A 21,141-nucleotide genomic window follows, 5' to 3' on the forward strand; every position below is an offset into this window, starting at 1 on the left:
GGTAAAATAGTTGAAAAGTTGAAATGATTTTTTTCGAAAATTCATAATTTTTGAATCACTGAACCGATTTAGATGATCGACATATCAAATCAAGCCAGTCAGCCAGCCTAGCATTTTGTTGAAAAATGCTGGACTTGCAAAAACAATGGATTTTATGATATTATATGAACAATAGTACATGGTCCACTCTGACTGCATATTATGAGAGGTTTTCGTTGATCATTCAAAACAATGTCGATCTGTTATTCCTGCTGTACTCGTGATTTTCCAAATCTGATGACTTAACACCGACCATATTATAACGGGTTGCGAGTAAAAGAAACCGAAATCCTTACTTTGACAGTTGCATCATGACGAATTGGCAGCGTATTCATGATTTGTCCCACGCACAAATGTAGCAAAAAGACATTTCAATCGCCGTTGATGTTTCCCGGTGGACCATGAAAAAGGTCTTAGATCGAGGAAAGAAAAGACAACTATCCGCGAAGGCGGCCACAGGTCGTCCGAGGGCAGCTCGGATTCCGGGGGTTATCGGTGCCATCGAAAGGAACATTCGAACGAATCCAGTGCGTTCAATTAGAAAAATGGCCAAGGAACACGGGACCAGCGAATTTACGGCGCGGAAGATCGTATAGGAAGATTGCGGGGCGAAGTCGAGGTTAAGGACATTATTAACAATCCGGAATCCGGCATCCGGAAGCTACGAGTTGAGTAATGTATGAAAATCTTCAACTTCCTCAGGCGAAAGAATCCGGTAATCCTATTCACCGACGAGAGCATGTTTACCGTCGATCCCGTATCAAATTCCAGAACCGATCGCTATATTAGTCCTCTTCCGATAAAAGATGCACCCGACGAGCATAAAAATGTGTATCTGACCAAGCATCCTGTTAGTGTCATGGTGTTTGAATTGGTGGCTTCCGATGGCAAAAAACCCGGTGTTCATTCCAGAAGGCGACAAAGTGAACACGGAGGTCTACATCGGCATTTTAAGTGAGTATGTTCTTCCATGAATCAAAAAGCAATACGGGCCGAAGCCAAATGTTGTATTTCAACAAGGGTTCCGTGCCACACCTCGAACCGCAATCAGAAGTGGATTACTCAGTATTAATTTATTTGTCCTCGTCTTCGATTTAAAATCGCAAAGTTTCAGTCTAAGTTTCAACTATGTCTCTAATTCTAGCCTTAAAAGTATATTTAGACATACCGTCGATGGAGGTGAAAATGGGTCAAAAATGGAGAAAGTTACTATTAGTAATATCTTGACAAATATTGCGAATATTTTTGAAAGCTGTGAGCCTTTTAATAGGAGACATATTTCAGACATATTTTCTCATGCCCAGCATTATACAGAACTACTAAAATTGTAAATATTAGATAGAATTATTCTTTAAAGTCTTGCCAGATGAGTCATTACTGATTTTGAACATCAATTTTTTTCCATTCGAATTTCAATATTTTCGAAAAATTTCTTATTTACACTGAATGGGGGTGAGAATGGGTCAAGCACAAAATTGAATTCCATGTCAAACGGATATAGTGATTGTCAGATTTTCATGAAAATTGGTAGTTTTATTCCTCATCGTAAAATATTAGACCCTTCTTTTTCATCAGGGTGGCCATTTCTATTTTATGGTGGTCCAAAAAATCAACTTTTATCCCTTTTTTCCAAAAATGACCTTTTTCAATAATTCATAACTTTTGAACTATTTAGATGATCGATATATCAAATGAAGCCAATGAGCTAGTTTTTTTTTTGAAAAAGATTACACTTGAAAAAAAAAACAGATTTCGTTTTCGTAATTAATGATTGTAATTGTTTTTCATAGCTTAAATGGTTTCGGAACCATTTTGGTTTCACCATATTTTCTATATTTTTTCATGGAAGCTGAGGTTTTTTACATTACATATCCGAATATCAGAGAGGGGCTTTTTTCGTTTTCGAGTGATTATGACTATTATGAAGTTAACATGTTTTCAGTTTTCGTTCAATATTCCTATGCGACTGGACAACATCTATGCGACTGGACAACATCTATGCGACTAGAATCCAATTTTTATGCATATGTGGTATTTCATGTGGCTTCAAATTGATATGTCGATCAGTAGTTTAAAAGTTATGAATTAAAAAAAAGTAATTTTTGGAAAAAAGGGAAAAATGATTTTTCGGACTATCGGTTAATTTTGAAAAATCATTACTCAATAACTCAAAATAACGCATCTCTGAATTTTGGATATGTTATCTACAAAAATCTTAGCTTTCAAGAAAAAATATAAAAAAATATAGCGCCCTTGGTCTCGAGACAATCCCCTTTATTCCGCGCGGCGCGTGAGGTGAGATGGCTCAAGTCACTGCATTCCCGTAGGCGAATGACGTGACAATAGTTTGTCACTGGGTGAGATTTGAAGTCGTGTCCTCATATGTTATCGATTGGGATATGAAAAATAAGTTGAAAACTAATATAGCTTCCACAATGAAGTGAGGAACTTTGCTATCTCACGTCACTCGCCGCGTGGAATAAGGGGGAATGTAAACTATAAAAAAATCAATCAATAGTTACAAGACCAAAATCCAAAATTTCTACATGTATAACATTTTTAGAAAAGAGACTAGCTAATTGGCTTTAATTTGATATGTCGATCATCAGAATCGGTGCAATAGTTCAAAAGTTAAAATATTTATAACGAGAATAGTTATGAGCTGATAAAGTGAGAGGGTTAAAAAAAAAATTGTGCCATGACGTACACGATTCCAGCCCATCAGATTATCTTAAACAAAAAAATCGAACAGATTCTGAATCAGTAAAGATGCCGCTATCGCATGAACCTCGGACAAGTCAAAAACATCTTTTTTGACAAAATGGCGGCCGTTTGTAAAACAAAATGCGGTTTAAAACGTTTTTTCTTACGTTTCCCGATTTTCAAAAAATAGTAAAGTTTAAAAAAAATAATTTTTAGAGGCCATGCGATAGAGAGATGCCAGTAGATGGTATCCATATAAATACGACATGAATCGGTTCAGTAGAACTTGAGATATCGTGTACGCCAGTTTGAAAAAACTAGTTTCGAGTATTCAACAATTCCTTGAACACTTACGAGTGTTCATCATTATAGAACATTTCTACGTAATCAGAATTGTGTTTTACTCTAATTTACGATAGTTGTTCAACAAAAAGTTCGAGAACTATCTTTTCTGACCCATTTTCATCCCCATCGAAGATTACAAAATCGTGAACATAACAAATTGAGTTGAATGCTCTCAGACATGAGTTGTATGGACCATTTTGTCAGTAACCAGTTCTGTGGAATAGCAAATTGATGCCGGGAAAGCTTCGTAGAGTTCGCGTAGGGACATTAAAGTTTATCTGTTGAATCAATTCAGAACAGTCAATAGTTCCTTCAAAAATGTCAAATACAAAGGTTTGCTGGAGTTTGAGTCGACGAGCTGACATGATTTCCAAGCCTATGAGCATGCAGCGTGAAGTGTCCTCAGTCAAGTTTACGGGGTCTCTCCATGGAAGCTGTCGTAAGACATATCGAATGAATTGTTTCTGTACCCGCTTTAGCTTGACAGCTTGTACTGTCTGGTATGATGCCCATATTGGAGCTGCATGCTCAAGGATGCTGCGAACCAGTGTGCAGTACAGTGTTTCGAGGGTGTACACATCCGTGAATTGAAACTGTTGTCTCCGAATGAATCCAAGCACCACAAATGCTTTAACTGTGGTGGCTGAGATATGATCTTGAAATCGCAGTTTCGAGTCCATTGTAATGCCCAGATCACGAATAGATTTGACCCGCTCCAACGCATTGTTGCCGATGCTGTATGAATGGTTGATTGTATCGAGCCGCCGTGAGAAAGAGACCACTTTGCATTTTGAGATATTCATCGCCATACCATTTTCACGGCACCACAGCATAAGTTCGTCGATGTCGTTTTGCAGAGCCAGGCAGTCAAGAACAGATGAAATCACTCGATATAATTTGAGGTCGTCAGCAAACATTTTCTTCGGCGACTTCAGTCGAAAGCATAGATCATTCACAAAAAGAATGAAAATGAATAGACCAAGCACGCTTCCTTGTGGCACATTAGACGTAGTGACAAAATTTCCGGAGCAAACTGAGTTGACACACACTGCAGCTTCACGGTTGGTGAGGTATGAATGTAGTTATTGTGTTCTGGAAATTCCATGTGCTTCAGTTTTTCAATTAGGCAGTCATGAGTAATATCGAATGCCTTAGAAAAGTCGACGTAAATGGAATCAACCTGATATCTGTTCTCGACTTCATCGAAAAGAACGCAGGTGTAAGACATTAGATTTGTTGTCGTTGACCTATGCTGTACAAACCCGTGTTGTTGCTCTGATGTAAGCGAATGTGCTGCTCTATGCAGTATAGCCTGAACCATGGTTTCAAAAACTTTTCCAAGTAAACATAATATCGATATACCACGGTAATTTTCGATGTTGCCCGATTTGTGGATCAAAACATTTCGAGCTGCTTTCCACATCTTCGGGAATGTCTTATCAACAAGCGACCGTTCAAAAAGACAAATGACAGGCAAAGCCAATGAGGAGGCACAATACTTGAGAAAAAGCGGTGGTAGCCCATTGACTCCAGCGCCCTTGGACACATCAATATTTTCGAGCGCTTTTTGAACTTAGAGTGAAAAGATTGCTTTTTGAACCTAGAGTGAAAATGAAAATACAGGAATATTGATGTCGTACGTTGGGATATACTGAAAGCATCCTGGATACAACTCGGGTGCCACTGTGCTGAATACGCTTTGGAAGAAGTTGACGAATAAATGGGCCGCTTCGCTAGACGAACTAGAAATTGTTCCGTTGAATTCCATATTGGGTGGAATCATTGTATTCCCTCTCATTGACCTCATATATTTCTAGAAAGACGCCGGATTTTGTTGTAATCTATACATGTATGTCCTGTAGCCTCCAGTGAGAAGGTCCGTGTATGAAATTTCAATGCTACGAATAGTGATACAGTCAGCCGTGGTTCTCGTTTTGAAGTAGCGTTTCCTTGCTTTCCGAAGCACATTCCTCATATGGCGGAGATCAACAGTCCACCAAGGCTTCCAAAACGATGATGTGGTTGGTAGTGGTTGAGAAGGTTCAATGGTTTCCATGTCGCCCGGTGCATTGCCGAAGGCTATATCATGTAGTCGCTGATTAGCTACCGGCGCGTCTTGAAGGCCAAGGGAGGGTTCTAAATGCCACCCGAGTACAGGAATTGTGGCAAGTGGGAACGATCGATCATCGATAATATAGTTTGAGGCTTTCATAAACACCCCCCTTTTGAATACGGAGAAATTCGTTGAGGAAGATAAGAAAGTACAGAATGCTCATAATAGTGACAATAAATTAAATTGTTCAAGCATGCAAGGTTTCCGTCTCAGTTAAATTGCTTTCATTTTACATAGTGAATATGCAGCTCCAAATCCACTTGTCAGAAATGCTTCAAAAGAAGAATTCCGATGTAAAAAATACCGTCTTGACTCAAATTTCAAACATTTAATTCTTTTTAAATTCTGAACATACGAACATAAAATGGTGGTGTCCAAGACACGACCGCAATGGGAATATTTCGAGCTTCCTTTTGCAAACGGATCAAACTATGCTATAGGATTAGCGGATGAAATTGCCAACATCCAGCTTTGGCTGACACAGTTTGCATTCGCTGCTTGGATCGATTCTGCAGAATGCCCCCTCGCCGTCCAAGCCTAAGCAATCCTTAGCTGTGAGTGTGCATGCAGATCTTGCTCTTTTGTTGGCATTTCCGCTTGCGCCACCGATTTGCGTTGCCCTTTCGGAGTAACTTCAAAAGCAACTGAATGAGCAAGGCACTGACTCAATGAGAAAATCACACACATATCGGGATATTGAAAATGAACAGTCACAACATTCCTGACAATTCAATGGCAATGAATAAATGTGAATGAATTCTCATGACTCGAGCTTTGAGGAAAGCTCAGAGAGCACAGAATGAATATGAATGAACACAGTTGTAAATTTGTTTGCCGTCGAATGAATGACAGTAGCATCGACAAGCAAAATAAACGCGTTACACTGATAAAAATATATTTTCAATGTTGCTTAACAAGCTCAATATTTCCAAGCTCTGGTTGTAACATATGAAATTTTCGGGTTTCCAGTTCTTCGAGTGGTCAACAGTTCGCATTTACATAATCACAATCTTACCTTAGTGAATCCTGATTCTCACCTCTCCTCACTAACAACTATCCCTTCCATGATAAACGCAAGGGACTATTACGCAAGGTGTTATTGACTATTTTGAGCTCGAATCATCGATACTTTCACAATGAGAATGGTTTGCTACTCTCATGCGTCATTATGTGTGTTCTTTGTGCAACTTTGCTGATTCAGGTCAATCACGGAGAGCAACTACGAAATGTATAGTCTACCCAAGCTCAAGACTCACGACCAAGCTGCAAAAAATATTTTTTGACGAAAGCCATTATTGTCATTCTGATTATTGACCATAAGGAAAATCCAGTTTTCAAGAACTATTTTTTCCCAATTTCCGGGAAAAGACGAAAAATCGACCATTGGCCTGCATGTTGTTCTGTAGGAGATTAAATAGAATTGTTTTTTTTCCTACATCAGAATATGTGATCTTTTATCAAAGTAATAATCTAGAAAAGTTCGCATATTGTATTTCATTAGAATCCTGTTATTTGTTAGGTTATGTTATTGAAAAACCTTCCGCACATGGTTAATTTAATCCGAATTTTTTGCCCAATAAAGTTAGGGTAAATGATCCTGGTTTGTCCGATTTGGGGATACTACCATAGGTGTTGAAATTATTCAAATTTTTATGTTTTTAAACGATTTTACTCAAAAAGGAATTATGATCATGGTTTGACCACCTTTGATCATGGTTTGTCCAAAAATGATCATGGTTTGTCCGGTTTTAGAAATCACAATTTTTTAATGAAAACATTTGAATTCTCAAGTAGATGTTGCATTTATCATTGCTTGAGTTTACTGTCATCATATTGATCCATTCATAATTTAGGCTTTCTTCAGAATATTGGCTTTTCTTTGGCATTTTAAAAGTGTTACCCTCAATACACTCAACACAGAGAAACTTTATTTGTGCTATGCGCGAAGGACACAATAAACAAACTGCAGCGCGCCAAGCGGTTGCCATTGAAATCATGTGGACAAAACAACATTATTGAATTGGACAACTCATGATCAGAATTGAGTTCATCAAAAATAAAAATACAAATGGTGTGCAAGCATGATGTTTACAATATTTGTAAGTGTTATAATCCAGAAAAGGTCTGAATACGTGTCAAATAATCATCTGGTGATTGATTAAAAGTTTGCTCGAATGAGGGGCGCATTGACAACAATAGAAGGTGTATTTTATAATCTTTTAAAACATGCGAATCCGTAAAAATATACTACAAAACTGTAAATCATGAAAAAGACAATTTTATTCATACGTTTTGAAACATTAGAATTCCTGATTTGACAAAGGTGTGCTGAATTAGAGCATTCAAAAAAGTGGACAAAACAGATCATATTTTTGACTGGACAAAACAATTCCCTTTATTCCGCGCGGCGCGTGAGGTGAGATGGCTCAAGTCACTGCATTCCCGTAGGCGAATGACGTGACAATAGTTTGTCACTAGGTGAGATTTGAAGTCGTGTCCTCATATGTTATCGATTGGGATATGAAAAATAAGTTGAAAACTAATGTAGCTTCCACAATGAAGCGAGGAACTTTGCTATCTCACGTCACTCGCCGCGTGGAATAAGGGGGAATATCATTAACCTTATACAAAATTTAATGAAATTGATTATGGTAATGGTAGCTAAAAAATTAAGCTATCATTTGGTAGTTTCCCAGAAACATGAAAAATTATCGAAGTTGCTGTTCGGTTTTTCGAACACCTGATCATCAATGAGTTAAAGTCAACAGCAAATTTTTAAACATTGCAAAACAAAAACAGCTTGCATAAAAAATGTGAAACTTCTCAACCAAAACTATCTTGAAATTTTCGGATCTAAGATATTCAAAAGTATATTTTCATCTGATTTAATATTTCTCACCGGTAGAATTCGACAACAAAACAGACTTGTACAAACAGAACTATTCTTCACATCAAAACCTGATTTACTCTACACAATTCCATTGTTATGACGATATATAAAACAACATATAGACTACGGAATGAAAAGATGTAAAATACACACGTAAAAGTTATTGCTGTTAATTGTCGTTGACAAATGAGTCCAGGATAAAGACTGATGAAATGGCAGTGTATATTTTTCCCAATCTGTTTCTCAATTGGACGGTTGATTGTCATTAGGAATGTTGCGCTGTTCGTGCAATTACATCGATAGTTGCTTCTCCGTAACTTCGTCTTCATCTTCATCATCAACAATTCCGGTAATGCCATTGATGACCACCTCAACCGCCACCTTATCGCTAGGAACCGAACTTTGTATCGAGGATAGGTCTCCTCCGTCAATAAACTGCGTCGATACGGTGCTAATGTTGTCATCAAACCCATTTCCTAGCACGATGCTTCCGTTCTGATGCAGACGGAAGATATCACAGGTACGGTCGAATGAAGTTAAGCTAACATCGTTGGTCGATGTAATCGATGTCCCGGTCAGCGATTGTTTCGTAATGCTGCCATCGTCACAATCTAGCAATTGGGAAAAACAAAATTACACCCTGTTATTAAAGCCCAGGTATGATCTACCAATGAAACCGCTTATAAGTGCGCTTACCTGTTGCAAAGGATACCTTAACACGAACATGCCACATGCGAACTCAAGAAATACGCAACTAATTAGGTTAAAAAAAGGTTCGAAAGACATGGACTTCGGAAATCGAAAAACGTGAAATTCGACAGTAAACATAGTAAAACATCAGTGCATGCATTGTTGTAAATTTGTATTGTGCTGAAAATGCAACATTCCAGGTTTGTTCAACGATTTGTACATAACAAAAATTCTAGCAAATATAAATGCTTGATGATATACTTCAATCTAACTCAAAATTAATCCGTTAAAACAAAAGATCCAATAGTGAAACCGGTAAAGAAAACTGGGAATTCTATCTTGGAATGGCCGGGGTGTAAAAAGGTACGTATCCCTACAAGTTAATATCATTGGAGTCAGATTACCGTTGGGTGCCGAATCGCTTCTTTTCTTTATTGTTACCTCACATTTCAAATCTCATTTTATCGTCAGTTACTTCTACTCGAGCACTTCACAGACAGATTTTGGGTACCGTCAGACAGGTACATTCCGAGCGAGGCTGCGGCGGGAATGGATTCTTGTAACATTCCGAAAAGGAAGGAACTGGTGGGTTCAACTTGACACAATCGCGTACAACCTTCTTGGGCTCGCATTTAGGTGGAAATTTCGCCTTGGTGCATCCAGGCGCCGAAGTACGAGGACAAAGTTCTTGCTTTATCTTGACGCATTCAGGAGCTTCCAGGCTTGGGGCTGGCTTAGAACAAGCTGGTCTGGATGTCACGGGTCGTTTCTTCCGGCGGGGAACTTTCTGCTGGAGCGTATCATCGCATGAGAATTCTTTAGGCTTCGGAGGTTCTGGGCAGGCACGCCAGGTTTTCGGGCTAGCCATTTTTTCGCAATTTGATGGCGGATCTTCCGGTTGCACCTTCCTTGAGCGCTCTGCACAAGATTGCTGCTGACATTCTTTTCTCTGACTAAAATCCGTCAGTCCTTGGTCTACGGATTTCTTGCCGGAGGAAGAAAATGGACGATTTCTGGATAACTTTCCAGCCGATTCCAGTTGCTTCAGAACGGGGATTCCTTTTGCTGTTTCACTGAGAATTTTGAACATTTTAAATAAATGCACGCTATTAACCAAAAAGAGAACTAGTTCGAACAAGTGCACAGAAGGGTATGAAAATTTTCACCGTTTCCATGCTCGCCGTCGAAGTCAAAGAATACTAGATGTATCAGCTCTTTTCGGTTGCCATCGCTTTGAATGAATAATCTGTCGGTTCCATGGCTCGAGCAAGAAGCACTCATGATCTTCAGTTTATCTCATAGAATATCATTATTTAAAGATAGCGTTCTACATACACTAAGCTTAGCATTAGTACCTAACTAACTAATATTTCAATTAAAACCAATCCAACACTCCGCTCAGGAGTATTTGCAATCTCTACTACAACCTAGTAATTTCTTCAATGATATTATCACAATTCTCATCGAACGCATCGATTATTACAAGTGAGTTGATGCTAGTCGCTAATGACGTGCTGGTGTCGAGCGTGGTGAAACTCTGTATCGTTCTAAGCGATGTCATGCTAACACCTAGTTAAACAGATATTGGCCAAAATACAGCAATGTGCCGCGGGGGTGTTAGAAGAATAGTTTTCGTCACAATTGGTGTATTCGTGCGGGTGTGTATTTGGGTCGCGCAATGAAGATCAGCATTCCCCCAGAGGATGGAAACGAAAGAGAGAGAGAAAAAAAGAAACAAAAATGAAAACGTAAGTTTCGCTACAAATAACTGAAATGGAAAGATGATTTGATGATACCTTTAGCCAACGGAAACACTCTCCGAACACGTGGTGTTAAACGTACTGTTAGTACAAAAATCATCGTTAGGCATTCCATGCAAAGTTTGAGAGAGAAAATAGAAGAGATAGTACTTTTGCATCATGAATAATAAGTGTTTATAAGAAATGATATTTGAATAATGTGTTAGCAATTTCAGGGCGATGATTTTGGGATATTTGTTGTTGATTTGATAATCAAGTCCATTAACTTGATGTAAAGCGATATGGCAAGCGAATGCGCGTCAAACGTATTATTGGTTATTACTGATAAAAGCTTTGGCTTAGATGAAATAAATAATAGAGATTGTTTCGACAGTATATCATAGATCGGCATACGAATGAACCATCAGAAAATCTGGGTAAATATGCGGTAAACGTCTATTAAATATTGAAGAAAAACCTGTAACAACACTCCAATATAGAGCACATGATAACAAATCCTTCAATCGGTTGAGTACTGAAAACACTATCGACTGGTGTAAAGTTGAGGCTGCGAAACTAGGAAAAAACCGAGAGAATTAAAAATCTATATGTAAAGAGCAGCTTTGGGTACATCTGGACTCCTAATTATTGAAGTTATGATCGCTGTAGGTCCCCGGAAAAAAAGTAGCATCGAAGAAATCAATGATTAAAATTTCCCGGATACCGAATGTTCAGAACGTCTAACGGCAGAGTACAGGAGAGTGAGTAAAGAAAAGAAGACGGAATTAAAGGACGAGAGACTAGAGCCATCGTGAACACACAAAATGCTGAACAGTCTGCAAAGATAGTATTTTTCATCAAAATGGTCGAGAAGAGAGGGAGAAATGAGCGAGATGGTTCGACCATATATCAGATGTACACGTATGATTTTATGTATTCATAATATGTGATGAATGTTTTACTGTTGGCATTATGTTGAAGTTTGCAAAACATGTACTTGAAAGGCGTATCAAATCCGAAAAAAAAATCCCTGATATTCACTGATTTTCCAGTAATTTTTCAGAAAAATTCCAGATGTCGACTAGTAATTAAATTCTCTAATAGTATTTTAACTGTAGTTCCTAAAATATTCAGTTAGCTTAATCAATGAAATTTAAGAACGTCTGTCGTTATTAGCCAATAAATGAATTGTTTGTAATTTTTAATTGAGTTAAACGACGACTTAGAATTATCGTAAAATATTCAAAAAATTGATTTACTAATACAGTTCAAAGTTATCTTGAATGAGTCTTAATTACTAGTACAGAATGAGATTTTCATTTCATGATCGATTTCATGAAACTGTGACGATTCTAACAAAATACTTTAACTTTCAATCTTCCGGCTCCCTTCTATTTTTTTCGTTCTACCTCCAGAGATTTAGCTTCTGCTTCCCGAAGCCGTTTCATGAAACTTGATTCATATGATGATAAAGAGATTTTCGAACTAGTTGAATTAACTAGCTAAACATTTTTATTGATGCTATACTTCCAAAGTGAAGTATAGCATCATAAACTAGTCGCATAGCACAACCGTTTCCTCCCAAATGTTTTCATAAAAACATCCGCTATTAATGGAAAAGGTCTCTCAACGTTGGGGTTTCTACACGAGAGACAGAAGAACATTTGTGTTAAAAAGTTCCGTCAACCTGTCCTTTCCAAAAATGCTCCAGTCGTTCATTTTTCGGATCATAGTAAGCAAACTTATTCATGTTACTAGTAATATTGTTTCAGTGTTAAGTCTCCTGGAGCTTCCACTGATATGTCCAAAATCCATCAAATATCAAAATAGTCAATAGTCAAAAGCTCCTCGAATCGTTTTCCCTTCAATTTTTTATCGGAATCAATGATGGAAAGATCAAGAATACATCAATACTTCATGAGTTTAATAATCAATGCTTCGCATCTCAGACGAAATTTCAAGATTTGTCTGTCGTAAAATTTTGGCGAATTTTTTTGAATCCATCAGTCATTTGATGGACCGTATAAAATGTGCAATCCGGTCGGTACAGAAAAGTTGCTATGCCTGATAATATAAATACATCATGTATTTGTCTGCCCGTGTCGGTACGTGCCGTTTACGCTACGTGCTGGATAATATAAAACGACCTTAAGGGTACAAATCGGCAACTCGTCATAATGGTAAGCAATGCGTCTCACGAGCGGCCGACAAACAGAACAACATCATCGAGGATCCTAATTGCGATGTCTGGTGCACGATCAGAATACTGAAAAGCCGTGATGTTATTTACTCTTGTGCCTATAAGGGAAATGTTGTCGTGATTATGGATAAGAAAGATTACGATTCACGCGTCCTTGACATGATCGATGCTGGTCCATAAGAAGAATGTAAATTTAAAAATGAAAAACAAAAAGATCCCCTCATTGGCATGATTGAGGAAGCATACTCTGTCAGATACACAATGTTGCACGGCTGATGGGTGAGGACAAGCTCGATAGAAAGTTTCATGTTCCCAACCCGATGGTGGCGTTACTGTACTGTCTACTGAAGATCCACAAAAACCCTTTGGGAATGCGGCCCATCTCTTCTAACATAAGAACGCTCACTGAAAAACTGGCCGGTTGGTTAGTAGAGAAGATGAAGAAATTTCCAGTGACACACGGGAAAAGCGTTGAAATTCTGTGGATTTTGTCAAACAGCTCGAAGGATTTCAGGTAAGACGCGGGGAAATTTTAGTATCGTTCGACGTTGCAGCTCTTCTCCCTAACATACCCGTCGTAGAAGCTTTAAGTGCGATGGACATACAACATTCACGTCACGTTCACGTTCCGTCCCATCACGTTGCGTCAAATTTTCTTCCAAGCAGTTCTTATACAAACATTCACATACCCCGGCAATGGCAACTTTGACTTGCCGCTGCTGGTATATGTGAATGCTTCAATAGGAATGTCATGGTAGAATAATTGACGCAACGTGACGTGACGGAACGTGAACGTGACGTGGATGTTGTATGTGAATCGCGCTTTAAAAAGCGTACGTCGACATTTGGAACGAAGCCGTGAACCACACTATCACATCAAGGCTTTCCTTCTTGTTGCCGAAGTGTGTATGAAGCGGATTTTTTTCGGGGAAAATTTACAAGCAAATGTTTGGTTGAAGCATGATTAGTAAACTTTCACCTCTGCTGGCGAATGTCTACATGAGCGACTTTAAAGTTGAAATTGAAAACGAAAATTTTCTCCCTCGAAACGATACGTGGACGACATTATCGCATCGGTGAAAGAATGGCAAAACGGCAAAACGGTCGACATGCTGCAAAACGGTCGACATGCTGAATTCTCGCCTCAATTCGATCACATTCACTTGTAAAAAGAAGGAGGATGGAAAATTGCCTTTCCTGTTCCTGAAGATTTCCAGGAAAGAAGACCCTGAAATTTGGAATCTACCGCAAACCAACTTTCGCTGACCGTTTTATAACGAGCACAACCATTTTTATGTGCAAAAACAAGCGGCCTTCCATTCAATGGCACATCGTCTATACCAGTGGTGGCCAACCTACGGCCCGCAGCCTGATTTAAAAAAAATCATATGAGCGAAATTAAGTGAGTTGAAAATTCTTCCATACTATTGAATAAAAATAACTTTGTGAGTAATTCTTGTTATGCGTGTGTATCCATATTTTTACTGTTTTTCCGTGCTAATTTAACCTTCTGACAATTGTTCTCGTTAGTACTCAAAGGACTTTTTCACGTTTTGGTTCGGTTCTGCTCACACTCGCATAACTTCGTACAAGTAACGCCAGTAACACAAGGTCTTTACGTTGTCGGTTACTCGGTTGCGAGTAAAAGTAATATTATATTATCAGGCACGTAACGTAACCGGCACGGCACGTTTCATGCAAGACAAATATTATTGCGTGTGTTTCAAATGTGTATGCGTATATATAGCGGAACGGCTCCGGACATACACAGCACGTTTCAGACAAATGCATGAAGGAATTCTCGAAAAGAATATTTTGCCGGTGCCGGGCACGAACTACACGGGCGAGTAGCACCATACATACAAATCAAACATCGAAGTTCGTGGTATGGGTGCGTTCGTCGCTCTTCGGTACGACATCGGTTCAATCACCAGTAGCATTTCTCCGCTCCGTCTGCGCTACCGGTCCGTACAGAGAAGTTGCTATGCCTGATGATATGAATACATCGTGTATTTGTCTGCCGGTGTCGGTACGTGCCGTTTACACTACGTGCTGGATAATATAAAACGGCCTTAAACGTCAAACGATCCGAAGAATTACGAACGTACCTATATCATGAAATTTGACATTTGATTTGTATGTATGGGGTAAACGGGTGAGTAGCCAAAAAACTATGAAGTGGCTCGGTTGCGAGTAGCCCCACACCGAGTAACTGACAACGTATAAACCCGGCTTAACTGCTGGAAACTTTTTCAAGAGTCTTATGAGAGAGAACGGGATGTATGTGCGCATGAGTTCATAAGAGAGAGAGAGAGAGAGCGTGACAAATTTTGTGATTAAGAGCAGCGTGACAAATTTGAAAACCATTATATCTTGGATTTCTTCTCCAGATTTGTTCCAAAAGCGCGATTTCCAGTACTAATAAAACATGTTTATTTTATTACTTCTTTGTTTCAATCCACAAATATTTGTTAGCAATTGTTTCAGTTATGGAAGAAAGTAAATCAAAATCAAGGAACAAAATCACTGACAGTCATTTGGAAAACACGCTTTGCATCGCTGTCTCTCACATTCAAGCTGATTTAGATAAAATGGCTCAAGAAAAGTAGTTCGAATGACACCGAAACGTTGTTGAAGTATGTTTGTATGAAAGGATTTTCTATATTGAAATAAACAAAAAATATAGTATTTTGCTGATTGAAAGAACGTCCAATTTTATCGTGATTCCCTATTCATATTTTCAAGTATAGCCATAATTCTGTCGGTGAACTCGCAACTGTTCTCAGCAAAGAAACTTGGAGCGAAAAAAAGTGGTAACACTGCAGTCGTGTAGCTCGATGTTCCCCTTCACTCTCACCAAGTTTCGTGGTCCCATCAGTACTTGGTTGATTTCCTAACAACGATAAAGTTCGGTCTGTACGAGAAGCGTGTGGCAATTGTCACGGTATTTAAGTGCCTACCAGACTTCATCTCCACAAATGATTGACCATTTGCCAATCCATCGGATTATTCACTTTGGGCCAAGTTGGAGCAGCATGCCTGTGGAAGTTCTCATTAGAGTTACCAATCGTTAAAGACTTTTCGTATTCGACTCTGCGTGAAGAAGAGATGGTCGAATAATTTTGCCAAAAATGTTAATTGTGGATACTTTTATACCTTCAATAAAAGTTTTGGGTTTTTATTTCATTTTGTTCCCGAGTTTTGAATTTTACAAGCATAGAACTGAATGTTTTTTTGAAATAAAAAGTGAGTCAAAAAAAGTACCAGTTAAATACGTATACACTGCGTTTCAAAACTATAGAACCACTCATTTTTTCTGAGTTTCCAGAGATATGTAAGAAGTCGGATGAATTGAAGTATATAGTGTAGGACATAACAACTATCTTCATTTAAAATACTGGCCATTTGAAATTTATTGTTGTGTTCAGGCGCGGAACATTTAAAAAACAAAAATTCCAGTGTTTCATAACTATAGAATCAGATGGAATAACTCTCACTCCTTTACAAAATTAACGTCAACTTCACACGAATTACAATAAGTTTCTAATTCGTAGGTCATCTTTAGTTCTCCATTAGTTCAAATAACCCGTTCGGGCTGACTTTGACCAAGCTGTGTCATGTTGTATTGTGTATCTTGTTCTACGCAGAGGATACTGCTCTTTTAAGTTCTTCAAATCACTCATACTGCTTGTAAGCTGCATCTATTATTCGTACGATTACTCCTCATAAGTTCTTTATTGAGTTTTGATCTGGTAAATAAACTGACCAGTCCAGAAACTGAAGCCTATATTCATTGAACCATGCCATAACTTTCCGGATGTTACGAATTGATGCCAAATTACCCAATTATCACGGTGTTTTTGATCCAAAAACAGAATTAAACGATTCTGAAGTACTTCATTGCACTTCTACTGTGCACTGGTGTTGATGAAAAGCTATCTGAACCAGGCCGTTTTGAAAATATTTTCCTCAAACCATCAAACTGCCGCCTGCAATGTTACGAGTTGAATAATTACAAGACACGTTCCGTAAGTCCTTCCAGTATGAAGAAATTCTATTCAAGTTGTATTTATTTTTATCCGAGAAGTTTTCCTGATATAGTGAAACCCATGGGATTAACTTCTACATTAGTTTTAGGAGCAGCAGCTTTGGAGATGATTATGGTTTGGGGAGAATTTTCTCAAAAAGGCCTGGTTTAGGTAGCTTACCATCAACACGAATGAACAGTCAGAAGTGCGAAGAAGTACTTAAGAATCATTTACTTCTGTTTTTATATCAAAAACAATGTGATAATTGGGTAATTTGGCATCAATTCATAAAATCCGGAAAGTCATGGCATGGTTCAATGAATAGAGGCTTCAGATTCTGAACTGGTCAGTTTATTTACCAGATCAAAACTCAATGAAGAACTTATCAGGAGTGACCGTGCGAATAGTAGATGCAGCTTTCAAGCAGTATGAGTGATTTGAAGAGCTTAAACGAGCAGTATCCTTTGCGTAGAACAAGATACACAATACAACAAGGCACAGCTTGGTCAAAATCACCCTGAACAGGTTATTTCAACTAATGGAGAACTAAAGATGACCTACGAATTAGAAACTTATTGTAATTCATGTGAAATTGACGTTAATTTTGTAAAAGGGTTAGAGTTCTTCTATCTGGTTCTATAGTTATGAAACACTGTAATTTTTGTTTTTTGAATGTTTTGCCCTTGAACACAACAATAAAGTTCAAATGGCCAGTTTTTTATATGAAGATAGTTATTATATCCTACACTAAATACATCAATTCAACCGACTTCTTATATATCTCTGGAAACTCAGAAAAAATGAGTTGTTCTATAGTTATGAAACGCAGTGTATTTTACATTTCATTATGAAAAGTTGTGAGAAAATAATCATCGCGGCCCGCGGCTATAATGAAAATTCCAATGCGGCCCGCACCATGTCTATACCTGGCCACCACTCGATTCATCGAAAACATAAACGCAAACAAACACACAAGACATCACAACGCTACAACTTTACTCTACCATTTTACCCCAAAATAACAAGTCCGATTAAAACACACTTAAAAGACAAGCACTACACATAGTGTGTAAAAGCGTGTAAATTCCTCCCGATGAGCAATCCGGGGTTTATGAAATATCGTACCGAGATTTCCCTGCAGCAGAGATGCCAACCTTCCTGATTTTTTAGTATTTCCCAGACTTTTTGGCACGTTCCCTGATATCCTGACAAACACTCAATTTTGCCTGATTTTTCAGAAATGATCCTGATTTTTGTACTTTTTACTTTATCGGAATGAAACAAGGATCCCTGGTAAAGTTTTCCTGGTTTAAAATGAGAACTGTCAGAACAGAGTGTAAATCCCGAATTATTTCCACTACATAAAAATTATCTAAGTTACTGTTCGATTTTTCGAACGTTTGGCATAAAATGGTATAAAGTTCAGCGAACTTTATAAGTCATTCAAACGGTCTTCATAATAACATTGGTTCGAAACCGGAAGACCTTACCCTATTACGAAAAATCTCTACAAGTTATGATATTCAAAAATTAGAAACAAATGAATGATGAACAAAAACTGCATGATTAATAGAACAAGCATTGGCCAATATTTTCTACTTCCGAATAATATTACTGAATAGAGAAAAAAGCATAGAAACATTAAAGGCAGATTGCGAAAGAATTAGAATGCACGCCATTACCAACCATTATTACATCAAATGACTTGCAAAATGTCTAAACAATGTTGAAAAGCTCAATCTGAACAGAACTTCAGAGTTAACAATGGGACATAGCAGAAAGACAGGACATATGTGTATTTGGAAAAAAACACGCATGCTGCTAAAATTAACGCAAAGCTAAAAATGGCTTTCTAAATAATTACCTCTAGTCGAAGAAAGCGATTGGAAAGATGTTAGTGACGTACCTGTATGCAGGTTGCTAATCGTATCCTCGGTGATATCGTCACAATCCCGTTCAGTTTGATCCTCCTCGTCATTCCGTTCATGCGCACCAACCTCGTCGCCGTCGTCGTCATCGTTCTTGGATTCGCTTCTGAACAGAACGGTTTTGTTCAGTTCGGTCTCTTTCTCTGTGAATTTTTCGTTGCGATGACCGATCTACAATGCAGATGAACATTTTATTGACCCATGAGCTCCACCAAAAAGAAAAATCTACCTTTGTATCTAAGCTTGGCTCGATGAATTGCCCAAAAGGAAACTTGGGAAATTCGTTTGTGGGTGGAGGTGGCAGCTTATCCAGATTTAACTTTTTCAGTTCATACATTGCTACTTGAAGGGTCTTTATCACAGTATCGTCATCATATCCAAAGTTTTTGTACATTGTTGTCTGTAAGAATTCGGTTATTTGATCCATATCCTTCATGCGCAGCAGTTTCACTTTGTGAATTTTGAGGATGGTGTAAGCCATCGCCGTTAGAACGCGCTCGCCAAACATCATATAGATGTCCCACACTCGTAAACAAAGATTGAATGGTATCTGAATGAAAGAAATCATCGTTTTATAACCAAGCCTCATCGTACCCACGCAAGGATCATACTAACCCTCTCAATGAAGATAACAAAAAACCACTTGAGCGAGTACAACACAGAATCCACCCCGTGTTTGTCTAAATGCTTCTTAACTTTTGGCATACACTTTGTGAGAATTTTGTCGTGATGCTGCAGAAAACGCATCAACTTGGGAAACCCTTCCACATACAACCCATGCATGGAGTATCGCTCGCTAGAGAGGAGTGCATTCAACGCCCAAAATGTATCCTCCTCGTCGAAGTACATCAGAAGTACTCCGGCCACGGTTGACATACCCTGGCAGTAACCTACCTCCATATTGTACATACTGTAAGCAGCAAGAACTCTAAAGAGACTCTGCTGTTTGACGCTGTACCGCTCGCGATAGTTGATATGGTTACGGAACTGACGATTCACATCGAAGTCAATCTGACGAATATCTGGACTGTATTGACGAGCGAACTTGAGCATCTTATCGTAAACCCCAACATTCTCCTCCAAGGTTTGTTCAATATTCAGCAGCTTCTTCCAAATGGCAGCCCTCATTCTATCTGGGATACCCTTCATCACTCGTCGCTGCAATCGTTCCTTCGTTTCAGCACTGTTCCACTTTTTCATCATTTTCAGCCATTTTTTAGAACGATCGAACTCAATCTGTTTTCGCCGGGCCACCTCCAGATCGTCTCTTTCAGGCTGCTCCTTCTCCGGGTGCAGAAACCCATAACGATCCGCTTGGGTGTAAACTTCAAAAGCTGGATCATCCCACGAATCGATATCCACATTTTTTCTCCCCCGCTCATAGCGGACGAATATTGCCTCGCGTTCTGCATTGGCACGCTCCAACAAGATCCTCTTATTCGCGGCCTCCTCCTCGTCCATCATCGCCTCCACCTGTCGAGACTCTACCTGTGGCTGTTCTCGCGTAAAACCAACAAACCGTGCTCAGCATCCAGCATCACCGCTTCATTGTGCATTTTTCCATTTGCGGCTCCCCACGATGAACCGTGTTATAATTAATCGGAAGCGTGTTTCGGTGGTTTTTTTTTCGATTTCGATTTCTTTGGTGCCCCAAAACCAGTTACAGTAACATCTGCAAACAGAAGGAAGAAGAAAGTGGTGATAAATATGAATTCATTCAGATTGGAAGTGGTCCATCCAGGTCATAATAATTTTTTTTTCTTCAGATGACGTTCAATAAATAATCAAAGACACATCTTACCGCGTCCGTTATGATTATTCATAACAATATCACGCGCACGGCAAATTCGGCGAAGTTGATAAAGCAAACGACCTTCACACACGTGATTGCTAGACCATAATATAAGCGATCAGGAAAATCTACGTTATCATATGCGTCTATCTCAGCTGGTCGTTAGTATGTAATGTGATTACGCGTTTTATTTCGGATATGCTGCAATTAGTAGGACAGTGGTGGAAATCGTGATTTTCATTAGCGTAATAAAGCGTTGGGCAGTGATGATTATACGAGTGTATTGCACTATGACATTTTGAAATGACACAGAGGTACGATATTAAATTAGCTGTTATGCAAATTTTTCTATGTGGTTTAAAATAGAAGACGTAGAATGAATTGAAATGTTCCCCATGCAGTCTTTACCGTGAGACCCTAGGTAACATGTGAGCTGTGGTTATAAAATGCCGGGACTGGTGCTGGGAAACATTCGATGTTGATCTCATGCATATTCATTTATTGAGGATTTCGCCGTAGGAAAGAGATATTCAACTAGTCTCATCGAGGTACCGTTCAAGGATAAAATCCAATCGAGTAATATTCAAGTTTCCCTGATACGGAATCAAAGGTTCATCCCCGTTCGAAAATAATCAGCCCCCAAAACTGGCGGATCATTCACCACCTTATTGTCA

The 21,141-nt window shown here is 38.7% G+C and overlaps 2 protein-coding genes across 8 annotated transcripts in view; both read right to left on the bottom strand.

Moving 5' to 3' along the window:
- Positions 1–8,054: 8,054 nt before the first annotated feature.
- The window catches only part of LOC129775815 (USP6 N-terminal-like protein), a 28,065-nt gene continuing 14,978 nt past the window's right edge, over positions 8,055–21,141 (bottom strand). For 4 of the 7 annotated variants that reach the window (XM_055780935.1, XM_055780938.1, XM_055780936.1 and 1 more), the window contains 4 exons: positions 19,291–20,347; positions 18,905–19,225; positions 18,654–18,846; positions 8,055–8,701 (listed from right to left, as the gene is read on the bottom strand). In XM_055780935.1, coding sequence (XP_055636910.1) covers positions 8,382–8,701; positions 18,654–18,846; positions 18,905–19,225; positions 19,291–20,139 — 1,683 coding nt within the window. In that variant the 5' untranslated portion in view covers positions 20,140–20,347 and the 3' untranslated portion in view covers positions 8,055–8,381. Of the gene's footprint in view, positions 8,702–10,200; positions 10,350–10,576; positions 10,622–18,611; positions 18,847–18,904; positions 19,226–19,290; positions 20,348–21,141 lie in introns of those variants that run through there. The other 3 variants (XM_055780940.1, XM_055780939.1, XM_055780941.1) reach the window with 3 other exon arrangements.
- Positions 9,222–9,875, bottom strand: LOC129775816 (uncharacterized). The gene has a single exon (XM_055780942.1). The coding sequence runs from the start codon at positions 9,868–9,870 to the stop codon at positions 9,271–9,273; it is 600 nt and encodes a 199-aa protein (XP_055636917.1). The 5' UTR covers positions 9,871–9,875; the 3' UTR covers positions 9,222–9,270.

This window comes from Toxorhynchites rutilus, chromosome 3 (genome assembly GCF_029784135.1).
Source record: "Toxorhynchites rutilus septentrionalis strain SRP chromosome 3, ASM2978413v1, whole genome shotgun sequence".
Taxonomy (NCBI): domain Eukaryota; kingdom Metazoa; phylum Arthropoda; class Insecta; order Diptera; family Culicidae; genus Toxorhynchites; species Toxorhynchites rutilus.

Excerpts from the sequence above, each read along its gene's own strand:
- LOC129775816 (XM_055780942.1), bottom strand. The coding sequence starts at position 9,870 with ATGTTCAAAATTCTCAGTGAAACAGCAAAAGGAATCCCCGTTCTGAAG.